At 39.4% G+C, this 27,816-nt stretch overlaps 1 protein-coding gene across 2 annotated transcripts; it reads left to right on the forward strand.

Annotated features, from left to right (window-relative positions):
- The first annotated feature begins 2,010 nt into the window (after window positions 1–2,010).
- LOC142547639 (protein disulfide isomerase pTAC5, chloroplastic) lies at window positions 2,011–27,535 on the forward strand. 2 transcript variants are annotated; one of them, XM_075656013.1, is made up of 8 exons: window positions 2,011–2,489; window positions 24,684–24,890; window positions 25,631–25,726; window positions 25,825–25,959; window positions 26,395–26,626; window positions 26,729–26,766; window positions 27,033–27,141; window positions 27,379–27,535. In XM_075656013.1, exons 1-7 carry the CDS (start codon window positions 2,070–2,072, stop codon window positions 27,126–27,128), a joined length of 1,224 nt encoding a protein of 407 aa, XP_075512128.1. In that variant the 5' UTR covers window positions 2,011–2,069; the 3' UTR covers window positions 27,129–27,141; window positions 27,379–27,535. The 2 variants fall into 2 exon arrangements, with proteins under 2 accessions (XP_075512128.1, XP_075512127.1); XM_075656012.1 differs by lacking the exon at window positions 27,379–27,535 and having other exon boundaries at window positions 27,033–27,282.
- Window positions 27,536–27,816: the final 281 nt, after the last annotated feature.

Below are 27,816 nucleotides of genomic sequence, written 5' to 3' on the forward strand. Positions count from 1 at the left end.
TAATCATTTATCTTATCTCATATAGGATAACACAAAGTAATCTCTATAATTCTTAGATTAATTGCTTGAAACTGCATGAATGAATAATTTGTCGACCGATGACAATGATAAAATTGAATATTGGAACCCTCTTGAATCATAATTTGGTAAGATTGAATTATTCCTTCCATTATATTCATTTTTGTTTTTTAATTATCATTTAGATTTATTATTTCTCAGTGTTTGTTAATTTTAGTTTTAGTACTTTATTTAGTTCACATCAAAGAAATCTCCATTTTTTAATTGTATTTCCACGAAAGAAAACAATCTAATGTTTCTTGTGATGTCTAAGACATAGGGTAGACATCGAGTATCCCAGACCAGTTTTAGAGGTTATATAAGTACAAACTGAGATATCCAGCTGAGTATCACGATTATATGTTGCATTTACTTGTCATATTATGCATGTTTTATCAGTCATTGATATATATGCTGCATTTGCATATCATGTTGAGAATGTATCCTTTGAGATAGTCTTGATCTAGTAGGGTCGCTCGGTCATGTTTCTTAGACGTCGGGTACCGCGAGCCACCCATTGTTTCGATAGACTAGCGTGCTACGATTATCCAAGACATTGCATGTCCACATCTAGTTAGAGTGTGTGAGCCACCAACTGTCTCGGCGGATTAGTGTGCTGCACCCTGGGCGTCTTAGTCTGAGTAAGAGATATCCGCTTGATCCTTGATACCCAGTTCATGGTTTATGTATGCACATGTATGTGCGTATACTCATAGTGTATGTACTGAGCGGTGATACTCATGCTGTACGTACTGAGCAATTTGTCGCTCATGTTCTTGATTTCATCTTGGATACCAAATTCCAAGGGGCATGTTCAGGCTTGGACGAATCAAACGACCAGGGCAGCGACTAGCTTGGAGTTGAGATCAACAACCATATGAGGTTTATATGTTGTTGTTTATGGGTTTTGTCTCAGACATCTATTCGATTTCAGTTATATTATACTGATACTCAGGTTTACCGTTGGCATAGCGGGTATATCATGGTTATGTTGGATTATGTTATTGTTTCCTTTGTTTAAGGTTTTGATTTTGGTTTATTAAGTTTTATTATTGCACGCTACTCGCTAGTTAATATTTAATGAGGCGTGCCGAGTACGAGCGCTACAGGTACGGATTCATTCGGGCTACCTGAGCTTGGACATGCTTGTCGAGTGTTTTTAATCTACTAAGTATGGGTCATGGATCTATTGTATTTTTTTGATGAGTTTACTCATCATATATTAGAATTTTATATCTAAAAAAATAATATGTATTAAAGATGAAAATCTTGTGATCACTTATCCTGTTATTTACTTTCAGAAATGGTGTGGCATATGCATGAATTTTACGATTATAGTTTGAAGGCTTAAGATATCAAGATTTCTCAGTTAGATGAGCGATCAATACGAGTATTGAAAAATAATATTTTTTTTACATAAAAATAATACTTTTACTTATATCAACATATATTACATAATATTTTTCATAACATAACAATCAAAAAATAATAGTTTTGCACTAAGGTGGGATATGATATCCGTCCCACAAAGTTGATCGATACGATCTCAAATGGGTTTTTTGTATATGATAATAGATACAAATAAAAGATTTTACCTTTTGTATTTTGATCCACACGCTCGCATTAAAATTTATGTCAATTTGGAATTATAGCTGGACGATTTATATAGCATAAATTTATATGAACATATATGACCACATCATTTTTTAAAGTTACATTATTAGTTGATTAACTAATTCTTCAGTCTAATTATTATTAATAATGCAACCATTTGAAAATATGAAATCATGCATTTTATAAGTTTCCAAAAGAAAATCATGTATTCTATATCAAGCTATGGTTTTTTTTTTTACTGCATAAAATTGTCAAATGGGTTGTCCTTTATTAAATTGAGAATAACTAAATTAACTAATTTTCCAAATATCTTGCCAATATTAACTTATTTTTAACCACTCAACCGTCAAAAAATCCTTGCAAATTATCTTCCTCTCGAACTCAAATCCAACCCCTCTATGAAATCTGTTCATACACCTCTTCCTCACCGCGTAGCTCCTTCGACATCGGTAATGTCATCTATATTGCCTCTAACTTCATATTTTACGCTCCCTCTACTCCACAACCCCCATTTTATAAGTTCAATACCCTTGAAATCATTGTCGAAATCCCACATATGCTTCTCATTTCCACCCTCAAACCAGAACCCAATTGGGTACGGTCCTCAGGAAGAAGCGCGGTGGCTGAGGGAGGAGCAGAGGTGGTTGAGGGAGGAGCAACGGTGGCTCAGGGAGGAGGGAAGGTGGAAGGAAAAACGCCAGAGGTTGGTTCAAGAAATAAACAGCCTTAAGCTTAGAGTACAAGAACTTGAGCAGCTCAATTCTTTTCCAGCAGCCTCGGTTTCTGACACTGTAGGAAATTTTGCTAAATTACTGCAGGTATGTTAAGAAATGGGTTTTTTTTCTTCTTTTTTTTGTATCCGTATCATTTGGATTGTTAATTTTTTTTTGAATTTATTACCAACAGAGCCATAGAACACGAGAGGCGGAAGAAAATCCTTCTCTGTTATTCTTCACGGAAATGATCAATCATGCATATATATACACGTGAGCTGCATACAGCTGTCAAAAACTACCTAAACCAACTTAAACTAACTAAGCACACTTAAAGCTGACTAATCTAACAAATAGAGATAAATAAGTACACGTGTTTAAAACTCCCACTCAAGGTGGCTTGTAAAGATGAGCAATGGGTAAGGACTTGGTACAGATGTCCGCTAGCTGATGTTGTGAATCCCTTCATGTACTTTGTCTCGAACAAAATGACAATCGATTTCAATGTGTTTGGTGCGTTCATGAAAAGTTGGATTCGACTCTATATGTCCTGCAGCTTGATTATCACAGTAAATGGTTGCGGAGTCAGTCATAGAAATAGAAAAATCTGAGAGTAAGTGAGTCATCCAAACAATCTCACTTGCTGTTGTAGCAAGTGCTCGATATTTTGCCTCTGCTGATGAGCGAGATACGGTTGTTTGTCTCTTGGCTTTCCATGACACAAGGGAATGACCAAGGAAGATACAGAACCCAGTAACTGATTTCCGAGAGTCCGCACAAGCAGCCCAATCAGCGTCACAGAAGGCTTTCAGGTGCAGGGGAGATGATGTTGAGAAGAAAAGTCCCTGTCCTGGATTCGCTTTGATGTATCGAAGGAGATGATGGACAACTTGTAAATGAGGTGTGCGGGGTTGAGACACAAACTGACTTAGTTTGTGAACAGCAAACGAAAGATCTGGCCTTGAAAGTGTGAGATATAATAAGCGACCCACAATGCGCCTGTATTGGGTAATATCCTCGAGGGGATCGCCATCATTGGAATTCAGGCGAACCTTAGGATCCATGGGTGTCATAACCGGCTTGCTGGCCAGAAAATCCGTGTCACCAAGAAGTTACAAAGCATATTGGCGTTGAGATAATACAATGCCCGTGGAAGATCGAGCAAATTCAACACCCAAGAAGTATTTCAGGCAGCCCAGATCACGAAGCTTGAAATGGCAATGTAAGAACTACTTTAAGGATTCAATGAGCACAGGAGACGGCCAGTGATAATGATGTCATCCACATATACTAATAGAGTAACAAATGAGGAACCCGATACCTTAGTGAATAGAGAATAATCAGATTTGGATTGAGTAAGACCAAATTGGAGCACAACTTGGGAAAACTTGGAGTTCCATTGTCTCGAAGCTTGACGCAGTCCATATATAGACTTGTGAAGCTTGCACACCATATGGTTCTTGGAATTAACCGACTCCCCCTGAAACCGATACCCCTGTGGAATGTCCATATATACTTCTTCACACATATCCCCATTTAAGAATGCATTACTAACATCCAACTGTACCAAATGCCAATTCTGACATGCTGCCAAAGCAAGAAGGACTTTGACAGTGACTAATTTTGCCACAGGAGAAAACATGTCTAAGAAATGAATACCTTCATGTTGGTTAAATCCTTTAGCAACAAGCCTAGCTTTATGTCTTTCAATCGAGCCATTAGCATGAAGTTTGAGTTTATAGACCCACTTGCAACCAATCGAATGTTTGCCAATTGGAAGAGGAACAATCGACCAAGTGTTATTACACTCCAAAGCAGCTAACTCAGCAGTCATTGCTTGCTGCCACTCGGGGTATTTGTTAGCTTGGTGATAGGATTTTGGTTCAAACGCAGAGGATACATTAAGGACAAAGGCTTTGTAGGCAGGTGCTAATTGATCATAAGAGATGCAGTTGGATAATGGATATGGTGTATCATGCACCGAGGGATGCATGGGATCAGAACCTTTCAGAAGGTTGCAGTGGTAGTCTTGGAGATAAGATGGTTGTTTCGGAGGACGAGTGGAACGACGAGGCTGAGGCAAGGATGGTGATTGTGCTAGAGCATGATCCTGATTTGAAATGTCGATGGAAGACTCAGGCTGAGCTAGAGGAAGAACAATATCAGGAAATGGATCAACCGATGGTAATATAGGTGTATGAGTATGAAATTGAAAGATGTCTTCATGGAAGATCACTTCCCTAGACAAAAAAATTTGTTTGCTATCAAGATCATACAGTTTGTAACCTTTAACACCAGGTAGGTACCCAAGAAATACACACGAACGTGCTCGAGGCTGGAATTTTGATCGAGCTGTAGGTAAAGTAGAAGCATACGCCAAGCAACCAAAGACTTTGAGCCTAGAGTATTCGACCACAGTATGATGTAAAAGCTCAAATGGTGTCTTGCCATGTAGCAAAGGCGACATAATGCGATTAATGAGATAACATGCAGTGAGAATGCACTCATTCCAGAACGACAGTGGAATACGAGACTGAAAATATTAGGCTCGAACAACATTGAGTAAATTTTGGTGTTTTCGTTCGACCACATAGTTTTGTTGAGGGTGTTCGACACAAGAGTATTGATGTAAAACTCCGCGTTGATGGAAGGAGATGGCTAATTCTTTGGCATTATCCGAACGAAAACACTTAATATTGCATTGAAATAGAATATCAATCATAGCAAAAAAACGAGGAATTACATGAGCCACATCAGATTTTGACTTCAACAAGAGAATCCATGTAAATCTAGTACAATCATCGACTAATGTTAGAAAATACCGATGATCGGAATAGGACGGTTCATTGAGAGGACCCCAAATATCACCATGGATCAAATCAGAAGGATGTAAAGATATACGACTATTCGAAACAAAAGGTAATCTCTTTTGTTTTGCAAGTGGATGTATGTGACATATAGTGGAAGTACATTGCTTGGGTACAACATACTTCAGTTTATTGTGTAAGGAATCCAATACCTTGAACGATGGATGTCCAAATCGTTGGTGCCACAACTGTACAGAGACTTTATTGACAAATGATATAGTGTCTGAACCAAGTTGATGAATGTCCAGGATGTACAAATCCCCAATGAGATTACCCTTGCCAATCATCCTCCCGGAATTGGCTTCCTGAATAACAAAATGATCATGATAAAACTGCACAGCCAGGTTGGACGTCGTGGTGAGTGTACTTACAGAGAGTAAGTTGAATTCAAATTGAGGATCATATAAAACCCTACAAAGTGTAATTTTTGAAGCGAGCTGAACATCACCAATGGAATCAACGGAAATTGTGGTTCGATTGGGCAATGTCACAGACGCATTACGTATTTTCGACATGGATTGAAACGCATCAGCATTGCAACAAATATGACTAGAAGCTCCCGAATCAATGATCCAAAATTGTTCTGAAGATAGATTTGGAGGCACTGAAACCGAAAGACAGATACCTGCAGTGTGAGTTGTGGGATTCACACCCGATGCAATAGTATTGTTGGGGATAGCGGAAAGATGAGACTGAAACATTTGCATCAATTGCTGATATTGGTCAGGGCTAAGAGTTTGGAAGAACTGGCCCGTAGGCATTGCCCCAATTTCCGAAGTATTCCCCACCATATTCACATTAGCCACAGAAGGATGCGAAGAAGAAGAATGATAGTCATTTCGGATCCGTGGCCGAGATTTAAATCCAGCAGGGTATCCATGAATCTCATAACATGTATCCACTGTATGACCATGATTCTCACATTTAGTGCAGTATGGACGATCTCTCCTTTTGTATTTGAACTTTGGATGTTGGTCCTGACCATAGGAAGTCGACTTAGAGGGCTAAGATTTCACAGCAAAGGCCATAGGTGTGGCGGATGCAAGATTTAAACTGATTTTTCGTTGACGTTCTTCTTGAGATACCAAGGAAATATTTTTGTTAATCGGTGGCCTTAAACTCTCCCGGTTTGGGGGATTAATTGATTGGATACCTGAGAACCATAATCTTTCATAGGAACAGCTTCTACGACGGTAGATAGGGGTCAGGTTTGTTTGGAATCTATGCCCTCTGCCCTCCAAACAGTATGGGAGCCTTTCAGCTCGTACTGCTGACACTCCTAGATTTTCACGGCACCTCCTCTACCATAGTGTAAGCTGGGAGCAGAGGATCCATTAACAATAATTGACCTCTGGTATGAGAAAAGGAATCATTCAATCCAAGTAAAAACATCATGATTTGCTCTTGATGATGAAATGAGTCCAGAGACTGAACCCCACCACAACTGCATTTTCCGCATGTACAATCTGGCCGAAAATTGGATAATTCATCCGAAAGAGTCTTTAACTTCGTGAAATATGCAGAAACAGAATTTTGATATTGGGTATGATTGAAGAGAGCACGACGCAACTCAAAGATACGAGGACCATTGTTCTGTTGAAATCTTTCACGTAAATCCTTCCAGATTTCAGCTGTTATATCTGAAAACAGAATGCTAGCTAAAATTTCCTTGGATACGGAGTTTAGAATCCACGATATCACAACGTTGTTGTTGCGAAACCAAACAACATGTAAATGAAGATCCGAATCATCTGGTTGAGGAATAGATCCATCAGTGAATCCTAGTTTGTTCTTCCCCGAAAGCGCTATACGCATCGCCCGACTCCAAGAGGCATAGTTTTCTCCAGTGAGGGGCTGAGATACGAGTGAAATACTTGGATTATCAGAATGATGTAAGAAATAGGGATTGAGCGGATCGTCTACTACAGATCTGGATCGTGAACTCGAATCGGATGGCGCCATGATCACCGATTGCAAGAGAATGAAAAATCAACGCTGCTTCCCCACCAGATCGAGGATATCAACAACAGCGGCAAGTAAAAGCCTTATTGTCAGGTAAAGAGTTGTTGGCTCAATATGTTTAGTACGCTCATGATACATCAGATTAGAGGCAATGTGAGTGTTGCCTTATTGTCAGGTAAAGAGTTGTTGGCTGAGTGACCTCCATAGCATGCAAAATCCCACGGATCCAAACAATTTCACAGGTGGTAGTGGCCATAGCTTGGTATTCGGCTTCGGCCGAAGAACTTGACACTGTATTTTGCTTCTTGGTTCACCAAGGTAATAAGGAATCACCAAGTTTAATACATAATCCAGTCAATGAACGTCGAGTCATAGGCAAGATGCCCTAATAAGAATCACAATATGCCAAAAAAGACATAATTTTATGCTTTCAACAAATACCCAAGCCAGGAGAACAATTGAGATATTTTACCACTCGAATAACAGCATTCCATGTGAGAAGAGGGCCCTTAGGCGAAATCTCACATCGCTAAACAACGGGAGAGATGCTGGGCATTTAAATGAGCGTGTAGCAACCCGATGTGACACGTTTTAAATTCGTGAGGCCCTCGGGCCAAAGCTGACAATATCACAAATGAACGAAATCCCACATCGCTAAATAACGGGAGAGATGCTGGGCATTTATATGAGCGTGTAGCAACCCCTTGTGACGCGTTTTAAATCCGTGAGGCCTCGGGCCAAAGCGGACAATATCACAAGTGGGTTGAGCTGTGACATGTGGTATGAGAGCCAGTGTGAATGGCACCGCATGATGTAACGCGTTTTAAAGCCGTGAGGCCCTTGGGCCAAAGCGGACAATATCACAAGTGGGCTGGGCCATGAAATTTGGTATCAGAGCGACTCCGCGTGAGTTTGGGATGGTGGGGCAAACCTCAGCGAGGACACTGAGTCCCGAAAAGAGGGTAAGAGGGCCCTTAGGCGAAATCCCACATCGCTAAACAACGGGAGAGATGCTGGGCATTTAAATGAGTGTGTAGCAACCCTTTGTGACGCGTTTTAAATCCGTGAGGCCTCGAGCCAAAGCGGACAATATCACAAGTGGGTTGAGCTGTGACGTGGTATGAGAGCCAGTGTGAATGGCACCGGACGATGTGACGCGTTTTAAAGCCGTGAGGCCCTCAAGCCAAAGTGGACAATATCACAAGTGGGCTGGGCCGTGACATTGTGCATGTGAGGCCCGGTGCCGAAGAGGACGGGGGGTGATCGCCGGTACCATGAGGTTGCACGGACAATGAGCGGCTCCTGGCAGGCTTCTAGGCGAAGGGAACATGGATGAACCGATCTTACACCGGAAGGAGAGGGATTCCGAAACTGTTCAGCTATGGGACTGTGCAGTTGAAGAGGGCTTAAAAGATTTGATACGTACTACTCATATCAAGAAGGTGCATCTTCTTTTCGGTAGCTCATCACTTAAGAACTCTAAAGTTAAAGCGTGCTTGACTTGGGGCAATTTTGGAATGGGGGACCCCTGGGAAGTTTCCTAGGGTGCGTGTGAGTGAGAACATAAGCACTGTTGGAAAGACCCGTCTTGATACGGATGTCGAATTTGGGGCGTTACAGTTGGTATCAGAGCCGACCTCTCCGAGTACGGTGTGGTTCGGGGACGAACCAAGCGGAAGTTGGTGGGCATGTGAGGCCCAGGGCCGAAGAGGGCGGGGGGTGATCGCTGGTGCCATGAGGTTGCACGGACAATGAACGGCTCCTGGCAGGCTTCTAGGCGGAGGGAACACGGATGAACCGATCTTACACCGGAGAGGGATTCCGAAAATGTTCAGGTATGAGACTGTGCAGTTGAAGAAGGCTTAAAAGATTTGATATGTACTACTCATATCAAGAAGGTGCATCTTCTTTTCGGTAGCTCATCACTTAAGAACTCCAAAGTTAAAGCGTGCTTGACTTGGGGCAATTTTGGGATGGGGGACCCCCTGGGAAGGTTCCTTGGGTGCGTGTGAGTGAGGACATAAGAACGCTAGAAAGACCCATCTTGATATAGTGAGGACATTCGTCGAATTTGGGGCGTTACAGCTGGTATCAGAGCCGACCTCTCCGAGTACGGTGTGGTTCGGGGACGAACCAAGCGGAAGTTGGTGGGCATGTGAGGCCCAGGGCCGAAGAGGGCTGGGGTGATCGCCGGTGCCATGAGGTTGCACGGACAATGAGCGGCTCCTGGCAGGCTTCTAGGTGGAGAGAACATGGATGAACCGATCTTACACTGGAAGGAGAGGGATTCCGAAACTGTTCAGGTATGGGACTGTGCAGTTAGAAGAGGGCTTAAAAGATTTGATATGTACTACTCATATCAAGAAGGTGCATTGTTGACGCAGTCTAGAGAAATCTTAGGCTAATTGTTAGAATAATTGCAATAGTTTAGGTCTAGAGAAATCTTAGGCTAGAATAATTGCAATAGTTTAGGCCTAGAGAAATCTTAGGCTAATTGTTAGAGTGATTGCAATATTTTAGGATGTGATTAATTAGTTTTATTCTTTCCTTTTTTATCTCTTGTAACCTACAATATAAATAGATAAGTCTGTATCTTAATTTTTTTTTTATGAATGAATCAAAAATTATCATCTCCTGTTCTAGTGCTTTTATGGTATCAGAGCAATAAAAGCCTTTTTTGAATATTTTTTCATCTATGGAAAAATCAGAGATGCAACCTGTTCTCAGTGCCTCTGATAACTCCCTTCCATTCCAAATTACCAGCTTTAAACTCAGTGGCCGGAACTACTTACAGTGGTCTCGTTCCGTCCAACTCATTATCCGCGGGAAAGGACGATTTGGATACCTTGATGGTTCCATTTCGACACCAAACCAATCTGATCCTTCGTTTGCAGCGTGGGATATTCAGAATTCCATGGTTATGGCCTGGCTTCTTCACTCTATGGACGACTCCATTGCAGAGATCTACCTCCATTACCCAACAGCAAAGGCTATTTGGGACGCTGTTGCCTTAGCCTACTCAGATCTTGAAGACTCGAATCAGATGTTCGACCTCCGGACTCGCTCTCGTAATCTGCGACAAGACGATGGTACTGTAACTCAGTACTTCGTTTCGCTAACAAAACTGTGGCAAGAACTCGATCTCTTCACTCAACCTGAGTGGACCGATGCTGCCAACCGTGAGATCTACCAAAAATTGCTCGCCAAAGAAAGAACCTATGACTTCCTCACCGGCCTACATCCATCCCTGGATGATGCTCGTGGACGGATTCTGAGTATCAAGCCATTACCGAGCCTTGATACCATTTTCTCCGAAGTCCGTCGAGAAGAACAGAGGAAACGAATTATGCTCGGTGAAGCTACCATACCCGTTGCCACCAATCATGATGCCTCTGCCATGGCCGCTCGAGGATCCCGCAAACCGCAGCTGTGGTGTGAACATTGCAACCGACCTCATCATACTAAAGCCACATGTTGGAAGCTCCACGGCAAGCCAGCTGACTGGGTGCCACGCAGCCAGCGTAACGCCGAGTCCACCAAGCCAGCCGTACCGGTGAAAGTCGACAACAACACACCATCATCCGCTGCAACATTCTCTCAAGCACAACTCAATCAACTTGGCCAGTTCCTTTCCACCTCGACTTCACTGATGGCGCACGGTACTTCTTCCTCTGTTACCGACCCTGGTAACTCTGGTGAGTGTTGGATTATTGATTCAGGTGCATCCGAACACATGTCCGGAGTTCGCACCCTTTTCTCATCATATCAACCATGCCAAAGATCTAGATCAGTAACTTTGGCAGATGGTTCAATTTCTCCTGTTCTTGGTATTGGCACTGTTTCGTTGAGTCCCCGTATGATATTACAGAATGTCTTGTTTGTCCCTCAATTGACTTACAACTTGCTGTCGATCAGCAAACTCACCCTTGACTCCGATTGTATTGCCAATTTTTCACCTAAGTTGTGTATTTTTCAGGATCGGGCCTCGGGGAAGACGATTGGGCGTGCTGCTGAGGTGTCGGGTTTATATCACTTTCTACGAGCTGATTCTACTGTTCGGTGCTGCCAAGTGGTCCATGATTCTACACATCAATCTCGTCCCCAACAAATAATGTTACTTCATCAACGCCTTGGTCACCCAAGTTTTTCTTATTTAAAACATTTGTTTCCTTCGTTGTTTCACTCTTGTGATAGGTTTGTATGCGAAGTATGTCAGATAGCTAAACATACTCGCATACCTTTTCCCATTCATCTTTATCATGAATCTAGGCCATTCTCCCTCATACACAGTGATTTGTGGGGTCCGTCTCGAGTCGCTTCAATTTCTAATAAAAAATGGTTTATTACATTTATTGATGATCACTCTCGTGTCTGTTGGATTTTTCTCCTTCCTAACAAATCTGAAGTTTTGAAAATTTTTGAACAGTTATACAATATGATCCTTACTCAATTTAACTCTAAAATACAAATCCTTCGGTCTGACAATGGCACCGAGTATTTCAATTCATCACTCAATGAATTTTCTTCAAAACATGGTATTATTCATCACAGTTCATGTGTTGATACCCCTCAACAAAATGGGGTTTCCGAAAGGAAAAATCGACACCTTTTAGAGGTCGCTCGCGCACTTCTTTTCACAAACAATGTTCCAAAAATCTATTGGGGGGATGCTATTTTAACCGCATGTTACCTAATCAACAGACTTCCATCTCGGGTGTTAAAATTCCAAACACCATTAAATACCCTCAGAAAATCATTCCCAAAGTCCAAAATATTCACTGATCTTCCTCTACGTACGTTTGGATGTTCGGCGTTTGTTCATATTCATGATAATTCTAGGTCTAAGTTGGATCCTCGTAGCCACAAATGTATGTTTGTTGGTTATTCTTCTACACAAAAGGGTTATCGATGTTATTCTCCATCCAAAAGAAAATATTTTATTTCACGGGATGTCACATTTCTTGAATCGCAATCGTTCTATCCCCCTACTCCGAATCCAATTCTCATCTCCCCTCATAATTATGCTCCCGATCCTACTTCCTCGCCTAGAACCAAAAATTTTTTTTGGGAATATTTATGGGAACCGAATCCAATACAAGAGTCACAAATCCCACCTCCATCCCAACTTAACACTCAAATCCCACAAAATCAGGAATCTCCCTCTTCCTTAGAGCCAGAATTATTTTTGGGATTTCCGTCCACCTTGGAGCCACATTTAATTCCAGAAAATCCGCAGCCTTCACCCAGTATACCACAAAATCCGCCTACTACTCCTGCTCCAAATCCAATTCCACCTTCAAGTCCACCCGCTGAAATTTCTGTAACACCAACTCATCCTCCTCGTGGAACCACTGACCGCTTTGCAGCAACTTACAGCAGACGCAAGCACAAGAATATCGAACCTGCACCTTCTGCATCGCCCCCGTCAAACCCAGCGCCCGATCCGGATACCACCGAATTGGCAAATTTGGATATCCCGATCGCCCACCGCAAAGGTACTCGGATATGTACTCAACATCCTATTTCACATTTTTTGGGGCATTCTAAGTTGTCGCAGCCGCTACAAGCCCTGGTCACTAACCTGTCACATTCCACCGTTCCCTCAACCATTGATGACGCCCTTCGCGATGACAAGTGGCGTACAGCAGTATTTGCCGAGATCAAAGCCCTCGAAAAAAATGGGACATGGGAGATTGTTCCGAAACCCGATGGCAAGAAACCGGTTGGTTGTAGATGGCTGTTCACCATCAAGTGCAATAGTGATGGGAGCGTTGACAGATATAAAGCGCGACTTGTGGCTAAGGGATACACGCAGACCTATGGTATCGACTACCTAGAGACATTTGCACCAGTAGCCAAAATCAACACTATCCGAGTGTTGCTTTCTCTCGCAGCAAACTTGGATTGGCCACTTCACCAACTCGATGTCAAGAACGCGTTTCTCAACGGCGATCTCGTTGAGGAGGTGTACATGGATCTACCTCCCGGTTTTCACAATCAGGGAAGTAACGACAAGGTTTGCCGGCTAAAGAAAGCTCTCTACGGTTTGAAACAGTCTCCGAAAGCTTGGTTCAACAGATTTTCCACCACTGTTCATCTTCTCGGGTACAAACAGGCTCATTGTGATCATACATTGTTCTATCATCGGGTCAAGGATAAGATTGCTATTCTTATTGTATATGTTGATGATATTATAATCACCGGGAATGACGTGGCTGAAATAGAGCGAATTAAGAAGAAATTGGCCACTTCTTTTGAAATGAAAGACCTCGGTCACTTGAGATACTTTCTCGGAATGGAGGTAGCTAGAAGCAAGGCTGGAATCTGTGTTTCACAGCGACAGTACGTCATTAACTTACTCAATGATACCGGATTGATGGGTTGTAGACCGGCCGATACCCCCATGGATCCTAACATCAAACTCGAGGCCAAACCAGATGATACACCTGTCGACATGGGGAGATTTCAACGGTTAGTCGGCAGATTGATATACCTCTCGCACACCCGGCCGGATATTTCCTTCCCCGTGAGTTGCATTAGTCAATTTATGCACTCACCATACCAATGTCATCTTGATGTTGCAATCAGGATATTACGGTACTTAAAGGGCACTCCGGGCCGTGGTCTCATGTTCAGAAAGCAAGAAAAGAGGTGTGTTGAAGTCTTTGTTGATGCCGATTGGGCTGGATGCCCAAATGATCGACGCTCCACGTCTGGTTATTGCTCCTTTGTCTTTGGAAATCTGGTTACTTGGCGCAGCAAGAAGCAATCAGTTGTTGCACGAAGTAGCGCGGAGGCAGAACTTCGATCAGCGGCTCTTGGAATTTGTGAAGCTCTTTGGATCAAACTGTTATTGGAAGAACTGAGAATAGAGAAAAAGAGCCCTATGCTTATCCTATGCGACAACAAAGCTGCCATAGCTATTACTCACAACCCGGTTCACCATGATCGTACCAAACACGTTGAAATTGATCGGCATTTCATAAAGGAGAAGATTGATAAGGGGATACTTGAAGTGTCCTATATTCCTACGTCGCAACAAACTGCTGATATCTTAACAAAGGCTTTGTTCAAGCCTATGTTCGAAAGACTGATTGACAAGCTTGGGATGTACAACATTTACCATCCAGCTTGAGGGGGAGTGTTGACGCAGTCTAGAGAAATCTTAGGCTAATTGTTAGAATAATTGCAATAGTTTAGGTCTAGAGAAATCTTAGGCTAGAATAATTGCAATAGTTTAGGCCTAGAGAAATCTTAGGCTAATTGTTAGAGTGATTGCAATATTTTAGGATGTGATTAATTAGTTTTATTCTTTCCTTTTTTATCTCTTGTAACCTACAATATAAATAGATAAGTCTGTATCTTAATTTTTTTTTTATGAATGAATCAAAAATTATCATCTCCTGTTCTAGTGCTTTTATGCATCTTCTTTTCGGTAGCTCATCACTTAAGAACTCCAAAGTTAAAACGTGCTTGACTTAGGGCAATTTTGGGATGGGGGACCCCCTGGGAAGTTTCCTAGGGTGCGTGTGAGTGAGGACATAAGCATGCTGGAAAGACCCGTCTTGATACAGTGAGGACAGTCGTCGAATCTGGGGCGTTACAGTTATTTCTTTGGTGAATGCATGAATTTGGCTAAGATGCTTAACTACATAACAAACATCAGGTTGTGTGATAGTAAGATTCAAACGACCAACCAACCTTTGATAGGAATCTGGATTGCTCAGTAAAGGATCATGAGAACGACTAGTTTCAACTTGTTCGATAATGGTATCCATCCTCACAGTTGTCAATTTCTTATTTTGTTCCATAGGCGTATCAAATGTTTTGCTCCCAGCTATACCCGTATCCTCAATGAGTTCCAATGCATATTTGAGTTGATTGAGATAAATTCCCTCAAGTGATCGAGAAATCTCAATCCCCAAAAAATATTTCAATTGCCAAGATCTCGAATTTGTAAATGAGAGTGCAAAAATTGTTTCAAAGCTGCAATCAACTCCTCACTACTCCCTGTGATGACAATGCCATGCACATAAACAGCTAGGATAGTGACATGCTGAGAATCTCATATGGTAAAGAGAGAGTGATCATGGTGGAATTGTGTGTAACCAGCAGCATGCATTATCCCTGCAAATGTATGATTCCACTGCCTTGAAGCCTGCTTAAGACCATATAGCGACTTGCGCAAACGACACACTTTATGATGACCTCGAGTGTGATAGCCAAGCGGAAGCGTCATAAATATCTCCTCATCCAATTCACCTTGAATAAAGGCATTAGCCACATCCATTTGTGTAAGAGACAAGTTATTAGTTCCTGCCAAACTAAACAAGCATCGGATGGTGACAATTTTGGCAGTAGGAGAAATAAATCATGGAAATCAATTCCCGGTTGTTGTGTATACCCTTTGGCGACCAAACAAGCTTTGAATTTATCGAATGTCCCATCCAGATGATACTTGAATTTGTACACCCATCGCAACCAATGGATTTAACGTTATCAGGAAGATCAACTACATCCCAAGTATGTTTAGAATCCAAGGCGCAAGCTCTAATTCCATAGCCTTTTTCCATCTAGGATCTTTTGCCGCCTCATCGAAAAATCGAGGTTCTGAAACTAAAGAAATGGCATCCATAAAGCTTTAATAGGAAGGAGAGAATTTAAAATAAGGAAGGTGTCGAGAGATCGGATACATGCACTGAGTTGAATTACTTTGAGGAAAGTAGGACAAGAAAAATCGTTTCTCTACATCGGAGCTGTTCTTGTTCTGCAAGATCTTCTCAATGGTTGAAAAACATCATTATTTTGTAAAGGCAAAACTGGAGACTCATTTGCAGGTGGAAGGGGACAATCATCTATTGGAAACTTTTCTAGACAAGTGGGTGAAGGTGGAAATGGAGGAACAAAAGGCACACTTGTGGCAAAAAAGGAACAAGTCCTCGTGAGAAACAATATCTCGTGAGACAACAACTTTCATGCTTTGAAGATTCATGACTTTATATCAATTCTAGACACTGGAATATTCTATGTAGGACCGAGTGCTTACCACTTTACCAAAAGCTATAGCTGGTGGTAATGGTGCACTCAAATCTTTTAAACCGCACAGCAGCTCAAGCACCACGGTTCGATCGCTCTACCAAGTAGGGACAATTATTGCACCCAACATCCCATAAAAACACAAGTTGTGGCACGAGCAGAAAATTTATTCCTAATGGTGGGGGAAGTAACATAACAAAGACATCCTAAAGTTTTAAGATGATTGTATGATGGAACTTTGTGAAATAAGATTTTGAAAGGTGTTTTGTTCCCTAGGACAGGACTTGGTGTTCTGTTGATAAGGTAAACTGATGTCAATACAAAATCACCCCAAAATCTTAGAGGAAGAGAAGCTTGAAATCTCGAGGATCGGGCTATGTCGAGGATGTGTATGTGCTTGCGCTCAACCACCCCTGTTTGTTGTGGTGTATAAAGACAAGAGCTGAAATGAACAACACCCTCTGAGGCAAAAAATTCACTACACTCAGATTTGAAAAAATCAGTTGCATTGTCTGATTCGAGCAAAAAATTGGGTGCTCACTAAAGCAAAAAATTGCTTAAGGATCCTGAATACATCCAGCTTAGACTGCATGAGAAAAACCCAAGTTCCTCTTGAAAAATCATCAAAAATCTCCATTATATGCAGGTTTGCTAAATGGACCTAAATGTCTTAGGGATGTAAACGATCCAAACCAAACCAAACCAAACCAAACCAAACCAAACCAAACAGTATCAGGCTTGAGCTTGGTTTGTTTAAGATTGTTTGAGGCTCGAGCTCGATCAAGCTTTTATTATCAGGCTCGAGCTTGGTTTGTCTTGAAATTACCAAGCTCGAGAAAAGCTCGAGCTCGGCTCGTTAAAAGCTCGTTTAGCATGTTAATCAAGCCAGGCTCGAGCTTGATTAATTAATAGCTCGTTTAGCATGCTTAACAAGCCTGGCTTGAGCTCGGCATGTTTTCGAGCTCGTAAAGCATAAAATTGAGCTCAAGTTTGAGCTTGATTCGAGCTTGTTAAAAATTAAATATATCTATAAAATAATTTTAAATCAGACATAAAAATGTAAATTCATTCATAAATAACCAAAACGACACAAATAAGAGCTAAAAAACATAAATCAATATATTATTGAACATTCCAAAATAATACATCTAGAATATCCATCATACATTGATATCACCATATAAATAACAATGAAATAATTTCACTCCTTTAATACTTCAACTAAGTCTGGTGAGAAAGTAGGGAAGACGTCAAAGAATCCATTAAAATCAAGAATTACAAAATCATCTCCAATAACAACAAGTCAAGTATCCTGCAAAGTTCATAATAACATTAGTACTAATATTTTTATTTGTCTTGTGTTCAATTCCTTCCATTGACATTAGCACTAATATTTTTATTTGTCAACTCAACAAATGAGTCGAACTCAAGCTTACGAGCCACCTAAATGAGCCGAGCTCGAGCTCGAGCTCGTGAGCCTATTATCAAACATGTTTGCGAGCTCACGAGCCGAATATCTTTAGGCTTGAGCTTGGTTTGATTAGTTTTTCGAGCTCAAAATTGAGCTTGAGCTTGGCTTGATATGATTAACAAACGAACTCAAACGAGCTTTTTATCGAACCGAGCTTCGAATAGCTCGCAAACGGTTTGGTTCATTTACATCACTACTCCTCACAGTCCAACCACACAATCGCAACCGATGGTTTCTGACGCAGATTCTTTCAGCAGCACTTAGCACAACCCTGTTTCGTTTCCTACCTCAAGGTGTGTAAAAAGCTCAATTTGAAAATAATACATGAGAAGAGCAAAAGCCTTGGTTCTTTTATTCAAACATACGAGATATTATTACATAGTAACCTCTGTAGAGGAGGAGAAACTTTCATTTCCTGATTCTTTTAGCCTTTTGTGGAAATCTTTGAAAATTTTCAGCTCCCTTCTTATTGCCTTGATGCGTCTTTTAGAAACCTTCAGAACATTTTTTTAGGTTCCGACTTTTTCTTGTGTATTTTTACTGGTTCCTATTTGTTCGTTATATATAGGTGAAATCGAGTCTCAGTTTTCCTGTTCATCTAGTGGGTTATTCACATGTCTACTATCTCTTGTCGGGAAATCTTTTACTTTTGTTATCCCCAAGGAAAGGTGGTTAGGTTCACATGTCCACTTATTTTTTCGAGGAATCTTAAACTTTTGATGTCCCCGAGAAAAACGTGGCTGTGGTCCTTCACCACTTGGTCATGTTTCTACAATATGCTTCCTGTCTGATCGAGGTCTGAAGCCCTTGCCGAATTCTGGCTCCTTTTGGTTTGGGCATTCTGGGCATATCTGTTCTGACCATCTTCCCACATGAGCCATATTGCAGAATTTCCGACGAGTTTCTTTACTCCCGGCAGCTTGCTATTCCACAAAAGATTTTTTTTTTATTTCGAATAGATCTTCTGCAAAACTTGTGGTTTTTCCTGTCATAGTATTTAACAGGAATGATCCGTTTACCGAATTATGATAAAATTTAAACGAAAACTTGACTTTGTCCATCTCAGTAAGACAGACCTATAGACCCCATGTTTTTCTGGTGAAAATGTCATCTTCAGTTATTGAAGCAACAAGGGGTGTTTCTTCTGACGGAGCATCTTTGATAAATTTCTGAACATTTGTATCTGGCCTCCTTAACTTGATGACATGAAAGGCTTCGTGTGAGCCTTTTCCTGCTGGTTCTGGGACAGTACTGAAGAAGTATAGTTCCAAAATATCTCCTCTGGACAAGTAATCGTTATTTGCCCAAGTTTCATGAACCGCTTCTTGGATCCATTTGGGTAATCCTGAAATTTCTGGAAAGTTTGGTGATGTGGTATAAACTGAGGCAAGAGTCCCGAATTCATACCATGCTTTGACTTCTTTTGGATATGAATTTGGTTTCATCCATACCCTATGATATTTTCCTGAAACATTAACCCTGATAGTAACTGGGTTAATGCTTACTCTTGTTTTTAATTTCTCTCAGTTTTGTTGGTAAACCTAAAATGGAGAAATTGCAGCTAGGGATGTAAACGATCCAAACCAAACCAAACAGTATCAGGCTTGAGCTTGGTTCGTTTAAGATTGTTTGAGGCTCGAGCTCGAGCTCGAGCTCGATCAAGCTTTTATTATCAGGCTCGAGCTTGGTTTGTCTTGAAATTACCAAGCTCGAGAAAAGCTCGAGCTCGGCTCGTTAAAAGCTCGTTTAGTATGTTAATCAAGCCAGGCTCGAGCTTGATTCATTAATAGCTCGTTTAGCATCCTTAACAAGCCTGGCTTGAGCTTAGCTCGTTTTCAAGCTCGTAAAGCATAAAATTGAGCTCGAGTTTGAGCTTGATTCGAGCTTGTTAAAAATTAAATATATATATATAAACTAATTTTAAATCAGACATAAAAATGTAAATTCATAAATAATCAAAACGACACAAATAAGGGCTAAAAAACATAAATCAATATATGATTGAACATTCCAAAATAATACATCTAGAATATCCATCATACACTGATATCACTATATAAATAACAATGAAATAATTTCACTCCTTTAATACTTCAACTAAGTCTGGTGAGAAAGTAGGGAAGACGTCAAAGAATCTATTAAAATCATGAATTACAAAATCATCTCCAATAACAACAAGTCAAGTATCCTGCAAAGTTCATAATAACATTAGTACTAATATTTTATTTGTCTTGTGTTCAATTCATTCCATTGACATTAGCATTAATATTTTTATTTGTCAACTCAACAAATGAGTCAAACTCAAGCTTACGAGCCACCTAAATGAGCCGAGCTCGAGCTCACGAGCCTATTATCAAACATGTTTGCGAGCTCACGAGCCGAATATCTTTAGGCTTGAGCTTGGTTTGATTAGTTTTTCGAGCTCAAAATCGAGCTTGAGCTTAGCTTGATATGATTAACAAACGAACTCAAACGAGCTTTTTATCGAACCGAGCTTCGAATAGCTCGCAAACGGTTTGGTTCATTTACATCCCTAAATGTCTATATGTATGAGTTGAAAAGGGACAAAGATTTTGTCAAGCTCAACTTTGGAAATGTCAACTTAGATGCTTTGATTGAGGACAAATAGAATAATTTTTTAATTATATATTCTTTGATAGAAAAGGTAACAAAAACATCCTGGAAACAAACATATGTCCTTATCTTTTGTGCCAAATATCACAATCAACAAAAATAGAATCCTAACACACAAAATTATTCTGGTAATGCAAGGTATTACAACTGAAATTAAAAGAAGGTAAGGAAGTCACAAAGCAAAAGGAGCTGGAGTGCTGAAACAGTTGATTGATAAGATGATACAACCCATTCTCTTCTTTACCAATCCCAACTATCCTCCCACTCGTTAAATCCTGAAACAAGCAAAAACATGGAAAAAAGGTGACGAAACAACTATGAGCTTTGGTAAACTTAGAAACGGCTAGAAGATTGAATTGAAAATGAGGGACACAAAGCACATTATGCTAGGTAATTGATGGAGACAAGGGTACTGAGCCAATATGACTGATGAAAATCTTATTATCATTTGGAAATCTGACAGAACTAGAGGAATTGGCCATCGACTTAGCACTTTGCAACAATGAGTCATGTGTTTATTTGCACCAGTGTCTATAATCCAATCAGTACAAATTTCAGAGGCACATTACCTGCCATATTAGCAGCTGGAGTATTCGAGCTATGGGCGCTGTGGCCTCCCAATAACTTCATCATATCAGCATATTGTTCTTGGATAAAAACTGGAACAGAGGAAATGTATCAGCGGTCAATTCCTTAGGATAATTGTCTTCCACTTGGTTCACTGACATAGCCCTTTAGATTCCATCTATTATCACCACGAGGTTGCTATCCATAGAAGCGATATCCTGAAGGATATCCAACCAGCTTGTAGCATGTGGCTTTAACATGTTCTGTCCAGTTGCAATATTTGCCATAAAACTGATTTTTCTTTGGCTCCTCAGCTTTGTGTTGTGTAGAGTAAAACACAGATGCCGGTTGTGGGTCCTCCGAAATCAATTATCTATGGGATTCCTCTTGTGATAGAATGGAAAAAGCTTGTCCAACTCTTGGAAGTGGACCCATCATAAGGATTTGGCTACGAATTGGCATGTAGCCTTCATTTAATCCAATGAGGAATTGAAATAGTCTTTGCTGCTGTTCATGATTCAAGTACTTTTTTGTTGTGTCACATTCACAAGAAAGAAGTGTAACCAAAGAAGCATACTCATCCATAGATGTTTGAGTTTCGAGTAATAAGCAGAGATTGTACTATTTTGAGTTAATCGACTGATATCACGATGGATTGAGAAGTTCCGTGATCCATTCACTTTATCAAACTGTTCTTTCAAGTCATTCCAGACCACTGAAGCAACCGTCGAATACACAATTCCTCCATAAATCTCTTTAGAAACAGTATTCATAAGTCATGAAGGCCCCAAAGCATTGCATTGCTCCCACTGATGCAGAGAAGCATGTCCAACCGCCGGTCGTGGATAAGAACCATCAATAAATGCAATCTTATTTTTAGCTCTTAAAGCAATTATCATAGCTCGATTCTAAACTCCGCAATTCTCGACTCCAAGCAATTGATCATTTACCAATTCATTCCCGGTTTATCCGAAGGATGCAAGAACAAAGGATCATTGAAATTACCTGAATTCGCCATCAGTCGAATTCTGCACTGGTCAATTAAACTAATCGTCAACAACCGCTTCAATCAAACTTCAATCGTCGTGATTACCGCTGCACAATTGCGATAATCACGCAATAAATTCCAGCAAAATGAGCTAGATCTTGTATAGCACCAAAAGACAGGATCAAAACCTACTCTCTGATGCCATGTTAAAATATGAAAGACATGAACTGAAAAATTCTTCAGTATTGTTTGAAAAGTTATCTGTCAGAAGAGATGAATACAATTATTTATACATCAAGCCCAAGTAACTGTACTAGTGTTACTTTAAGCGAATAAAATAAAAAAAAAACGTAAAAAGTTGGTGTGCTGTCGTTGAGCTACCAAACTTAAATTCTCACTCTCTAATTAAAATGAGTGTAATGGTGAGTAGGGTCGAATCCAGGTGAGTAGGGTCAAATCCACAGGGAACGGGAGATGATTTCTTTCGAAGAAAAATAAATAACAGAGGGGTTTTGTTGGATAAGAACAACATAAAATATTAAAACTAAAATTAGAAAGCAATAAAAAATTATAAATCTAAAGGAAAGTTAAATTACCAAAATCTGATTTAAAGGGATTTTCACTATTCAATTGTGTCACTGTTCATCGGCTAGCATATTATTTATTCATGCAGTTACAAGTAATTCACCTTAGAATTATAGGGATAACCGCTAAAATCCTTGTGTTTTCCTAATTTAATTGACCAAACTCATCATCCAGTCAAAACTTATCAATAATTAATTGGGCACGATATCATTCCATATTAATTAAAATAGCATTTTCGTTTTGTGAAAACAGTTAATCCTAAAATCTAACAACCGAGATAGCTGCAATTGATAGATCGAGTTTCGTTGATTTATTTAGATTAAATATATTATGATAGCACAACACATCTAATCTATGCTACTCATGTACCAATCATTCGTGACAATTACGGATCACTGAATTCATGGTTAGCAGTAGAAAATCCTATATTGAATTAAATTGTAAGATTAATTGATATACAATATTCATAGAATTAAATCATAAATCGACAAATACTTGGAATAACAAGTATATTAAATATAAGAACAAATACCTCACATTGATAAATTAAACAGTGAAAACAACCCTTAAACCAGACTAGGAAATTAGCCAAACATGGCTTGTCTTACAATCTCCATAAAAATAAATAAAGAAAGGAAAAATACTAGAATCCTGGAGAAAATTGGAGAGAAAATCCTTGAGCCTTTTTTTTACTCTTCAATTCACACGAGTCTTTTTGGTGATAGAAGAGTTCTCTTCCTGCGGCTCCTTTATTCTTCACGTTTGGTAAGTTGGGTCAAGGATAGAGAAGCCCATTATCCAAAGCCTGATCCCTAAAAATCATACCAAAGATATGATAGAGTTTTTTTTTTTTTGGAATAAAACTCTATCTTATCTTTATTTCTCCCAATAAGAAAAATATCTCTCCAATTATTTTCCACAAACCAAATACCATAATTAGGAGTCTAAAATCTGATATTATCTTTGCAATTTTCGGATTTCAGATTTAGTTGTGCCGGCAATTTGCCGGCAATTGAAGAATAGTCTTGTGGAAAGACCATTTCTAAATTTTTTCTGGTTCAAGTCTTCCACGAAGATCATATCGACAACTTTAATTGTGATATAAAATCACATTTTTTAGCCCAGATTTATCCCAAGAGCAGAAAACTTTATCCTACAATAAAATCACACAAAAATGTGTCAATTAAACACGTTGGAAGTAGTAACAATGAGAGATATGACAACAAAAATGCAAACTATTATGAGCCTATCAAAAGTAAAACATGTTTATATCCAGCTCTATAACCAACAGAAATAGTCAAGAGAATTGCATTGAACACTAGTTTCTCGTCTTGATTATTTGACGATATTTTGTTTCACCCTTATGACCTGTTTGATTGAGTTTGTGAGCTGACGGAATAAATTAATTGGTAATCTGTAACTCATGGATTCATAGCCCCTTACAGATCATTCCAAACATCAATTTTAAACTGACTTGGGATAGACATATTTACATAATTGGTTCTAGAAAAAATCTAGGTAATTTTTAGATCTGTTTCTGATATTGACCGCAAACGTTACTTTAAATTTGTGCGGACAGTAAAGTGTGCTTTTTAGTTAGGCTTTTCCACTAATGAGATTTAGTTCATAGCTCAGATGGGGTTTGAAGAATTTTTTTCTATCGAACTGAGATTGAGCCAGGAACTGGGAAGAGGGGAGGAAATTGAGTGATTGTGGGTGACTCTCAGTAAAACCAAAACGACATGTAGTTTCTTTTTAAAAGAGTGCAATTGTCGCCGTGGATCCAGCTTTTGTTATATCATGAAACATAGGTATTATTTTAGTGGTTGAAATATTGTTTAACAATTCATGTTTTAGAGCCTAGAAATATTGAGTTCTGTAGTCTCATAGACAGACCGATGTGATCCCTTTCTTCATGAACATATGATCAAAGTTTTTATGAGATTTAGAACTTTGTTCGTAATGAAACTTCTTGCAGAAAGTGATCTCGATTTAAATTAAGATGCTGAGTAAAATATATTTTAAAGTTCAATACAGTAGATTATAGTTGATTATCACATGACACATAACTCTCGTTGTAATGAACATTATTTATTTTTATTTGTGTTTCTTCCTATGTATGGCCATTGGTTCTCAGGTGATGGACAAAAATGATTTTGATGGTGATGAATACTTCAGTTTTTCTGCAGGTTCTGAAGGATGGAGATTCGGGGAAGACCATAAATAGAATTACTGAGAGTGGTTCGAGTGCCGTGCCACTAGTGGTCGAGGCAGCTATAAAAGATGAGGAAGTTGTCATTAAGGAAGTAATAAGTGTTTCCGATGGAAAGGAGATAGCGAAAAGGAGGGTGAAATTGAGGATTGGATCAGAAGGAGAAGAAGTACGAGCCTTGCAGGTATGCTGCGAGCTTCTATTTTGTTCTTCAATATTTTTTCCTCCATGGAATTTACTAGGAAGGAGACATATTCCACCCATGTCAAGCAAAACCTAAAGTTCCTGTATAGAAGGCTTTAAACAAGTTAAGAGTGTGATTGTTTTTATATTATATGTGACTACTACACTGTCTTGGAAGTACTCTTCAACTTGTTCTTTCTACAATGTGACTTGAACCAAGGATATGCAAAGTTTTCTATAATACATGGGAATAGTCCATTGCATATTGCTACAAAAATAGATAAACAGCTTCCCTTCAAGTTTCAGTTGAAAGTCGATTTAAGGCTAGTACGGTGCTGAGCAGGTGAATATTTTCCAGTTAATTCCGTACTGTGCTACATGGTCGTTTACTTGACCAGCAGTTGATCTAGTGAGCCATGTTCTTATTAATTAAAGTAAATGTGTTTTGAGATAACACATGCTAAGACTTTCAATTGGCGTTTTACTTGTTAAGATATGTTTACTTGGTGTTTGTTCACCACTTATTTTTGTGGTTGATTTCTTTGCTATTAATTTATTTTTTGGATGAGAAATCGGGATGGGTTGACTATGAAAAAATTTGTGATAATGTTTGGATGGTTTGGTGAAAGTTTATGCGATGGCTAGTGTACTGTATGAGTGTATAGTGCGATTGTGTTGAGAAAATTGAGGAGAAAAGAGAGATTATATGATGATTATTCTATTTTATGTCATCTATGACAGGAAGCTTTGCAGAAACTTGGATTCTATTCCGGTGAAGAGGACATTGAATTTTCTAGCTTCTCGAGTGGAACCGAGCGCGCTGTAAAAACCTGGCAAGTATGTCATTCTTTACTAGAAAATCTAAGTAAAAACTCATCAAGAATCAAGTTCTTCTGCCTAAATTAGTTGCTACATTTTCCTAATTTTCTTGACAGTCCTCTATAGGAGCACGAGAAGATGGCATAATGACTCCAGAACTTCTGGAACAGTTGTTTATGGAGCAAAAATTCGGAAGTTCTGGCCCTGGAAAGACCAAAAATAAGGAAAATAAATCTGCTGGTCCTCTGAAGGTGCTGTGAATTTCTTGAAATGTGATGTTTTGCTATTCTGATTGAGAAAACCGGAGGTAGATAATATTATTATAGGTCCATCTCTCAAAAACTGAGAAATCCATTTTTCTAGAAAATTATTGGCATCGTATGTACATGAAAGCCGAGATATTAATGAATCCTTGCTCCTTCTTTGGCAGCCCGACATTCAAATTAGAAAGCCTTTATAATAAGACATGTTTTTTTCATTTTGAACAATAATTTATTTTAAAATGCCGATGCAAAACATAAATACATCCACGGGGCAGTTGAGCATACTATAAACATGGTTATGTAGTCCGTTTGTTATCTAATTTTTAATTTTTAGGCAGTCCATGGAATTGGAAAAATTTGAATGATCTGGAATATATTGTAGTCTAGGGCTCACATAATGTTTTTATCATATATTTCTCGAAGAGCGAAAATGGAGCCCCAATCTCTTCCATTACCAGTATATCTGAAGTTCAGAAGACAAAAGTTGAATTTTCCAAATCTCCACGAGTCTTTCTTCTCGGAGAGAATCGATGGGAAGAACCTTCAAGACTTTCTGGAAGTAGCAAACAAACTGGACCAATCAAGACTGGCAGCAGCAATGCTACAGTAGTAAAGTGCCTTGCATGTCGTGGAGAGGGACGTGTTTTGTGCATGGGTACACAGACTTTTCTTTCATACTTTCCTGGTCTACAAAATTTATATAATTTCCTATTTTTCATTTATCCATATCTAAGAATTTTGTTTGCTTTTCCGGCAGATTGTGATGGAACGGGTGAGCCAAACATTGAGCCACAGGTTAGAAAATGCCTTAACCTTGTCGTAGTTCTTCATTTCGATTATAAATTATAGTAGCCAGACTTCATTGGTTTAAATATACATGGAGCATCCTATGCGATTTGGAGACCCTAAGGCACATTCTTGTTGTTAATATAACATTTCATTTATGCCACTTACATACTAGGAGTGTGTCTGTATTTAGACTTAACATGAGGTGGTTGCGATAGTGTCGTTCTTTGACATGCCACGTTTTTTTTCCCTAATGAGTAAGATACGTGGTGCAGTTTCTGGAGTGGATAGATGAAGGAACAAAATGCCCTTACTGTGAAGGTCTCGGATTCACCACATGCGATGAATGTGGGGGGAGCAACGATTGCTGATGCTTTACGACATGTGCATACACTGCATAGGAGACACTTGATTTGTTCCTTCTTGTTCCATATATAGAAATGTGTTGTTTCATAAACAGAAGAAATAATTTTTTTTTTTTGGAAGTTTAATATGAATGCAGAAGCCACATGCTTTTCCAGAATACTTGACAAAAACTCCTTCCACTTCCTTTTTTATGTTGTTTAGAAACATGTGGAGTGTCATTAAACATTGGTCGTAACCGAGTCTATCGACTTTCAGCTCTTAATATCCAGGAACCACAACTTCTGTGATGGATCCAGGATTTCGGACTATGATATAAGATCACACGAAGATCGGTGACTCGATAGATCTGGGGTAGGAGTGAACTTAACAATTGTAATTAGATAATCACAATAAAGATTTTAAATTTAGTTTGTGTTTGGATTGAGTAAGTGAGGGATATTAAATTCCACTTTAGTTCTTCAGATGATTTTAGTACAAGGAGACTTTGAACTCAGCCTCTTTAAATTTATGCTTTTGCACGAACAATATGGATTCTATATGCATCCAACTTCTTGTTATTTGACATCTGAAATGAGTTCTTGTTCTCCAGTTAAGAATTTAACAAGGCTATATACATAAAAGGCATTGTTTTGTATACCAGATGATGGAGGATATATTAATTTAATAAAGTACCATTGTATAATTGATTATTTA

Source organism: Primulina tabacum, chromosome 5 (genome assembly GCF_025594145.1).
Source record: "Primulina tabacum isolate GXHZ01 chromosome 5, ASM2559414v2, whole genome shotgun sequence".
NCBI classification, from domain to species: Eukaryota; Viridiplantae; Streptophyta; class Magnoliopsida; order Lamiales; family Gesneriaceae; genus Primulina; species Primulina tabacum.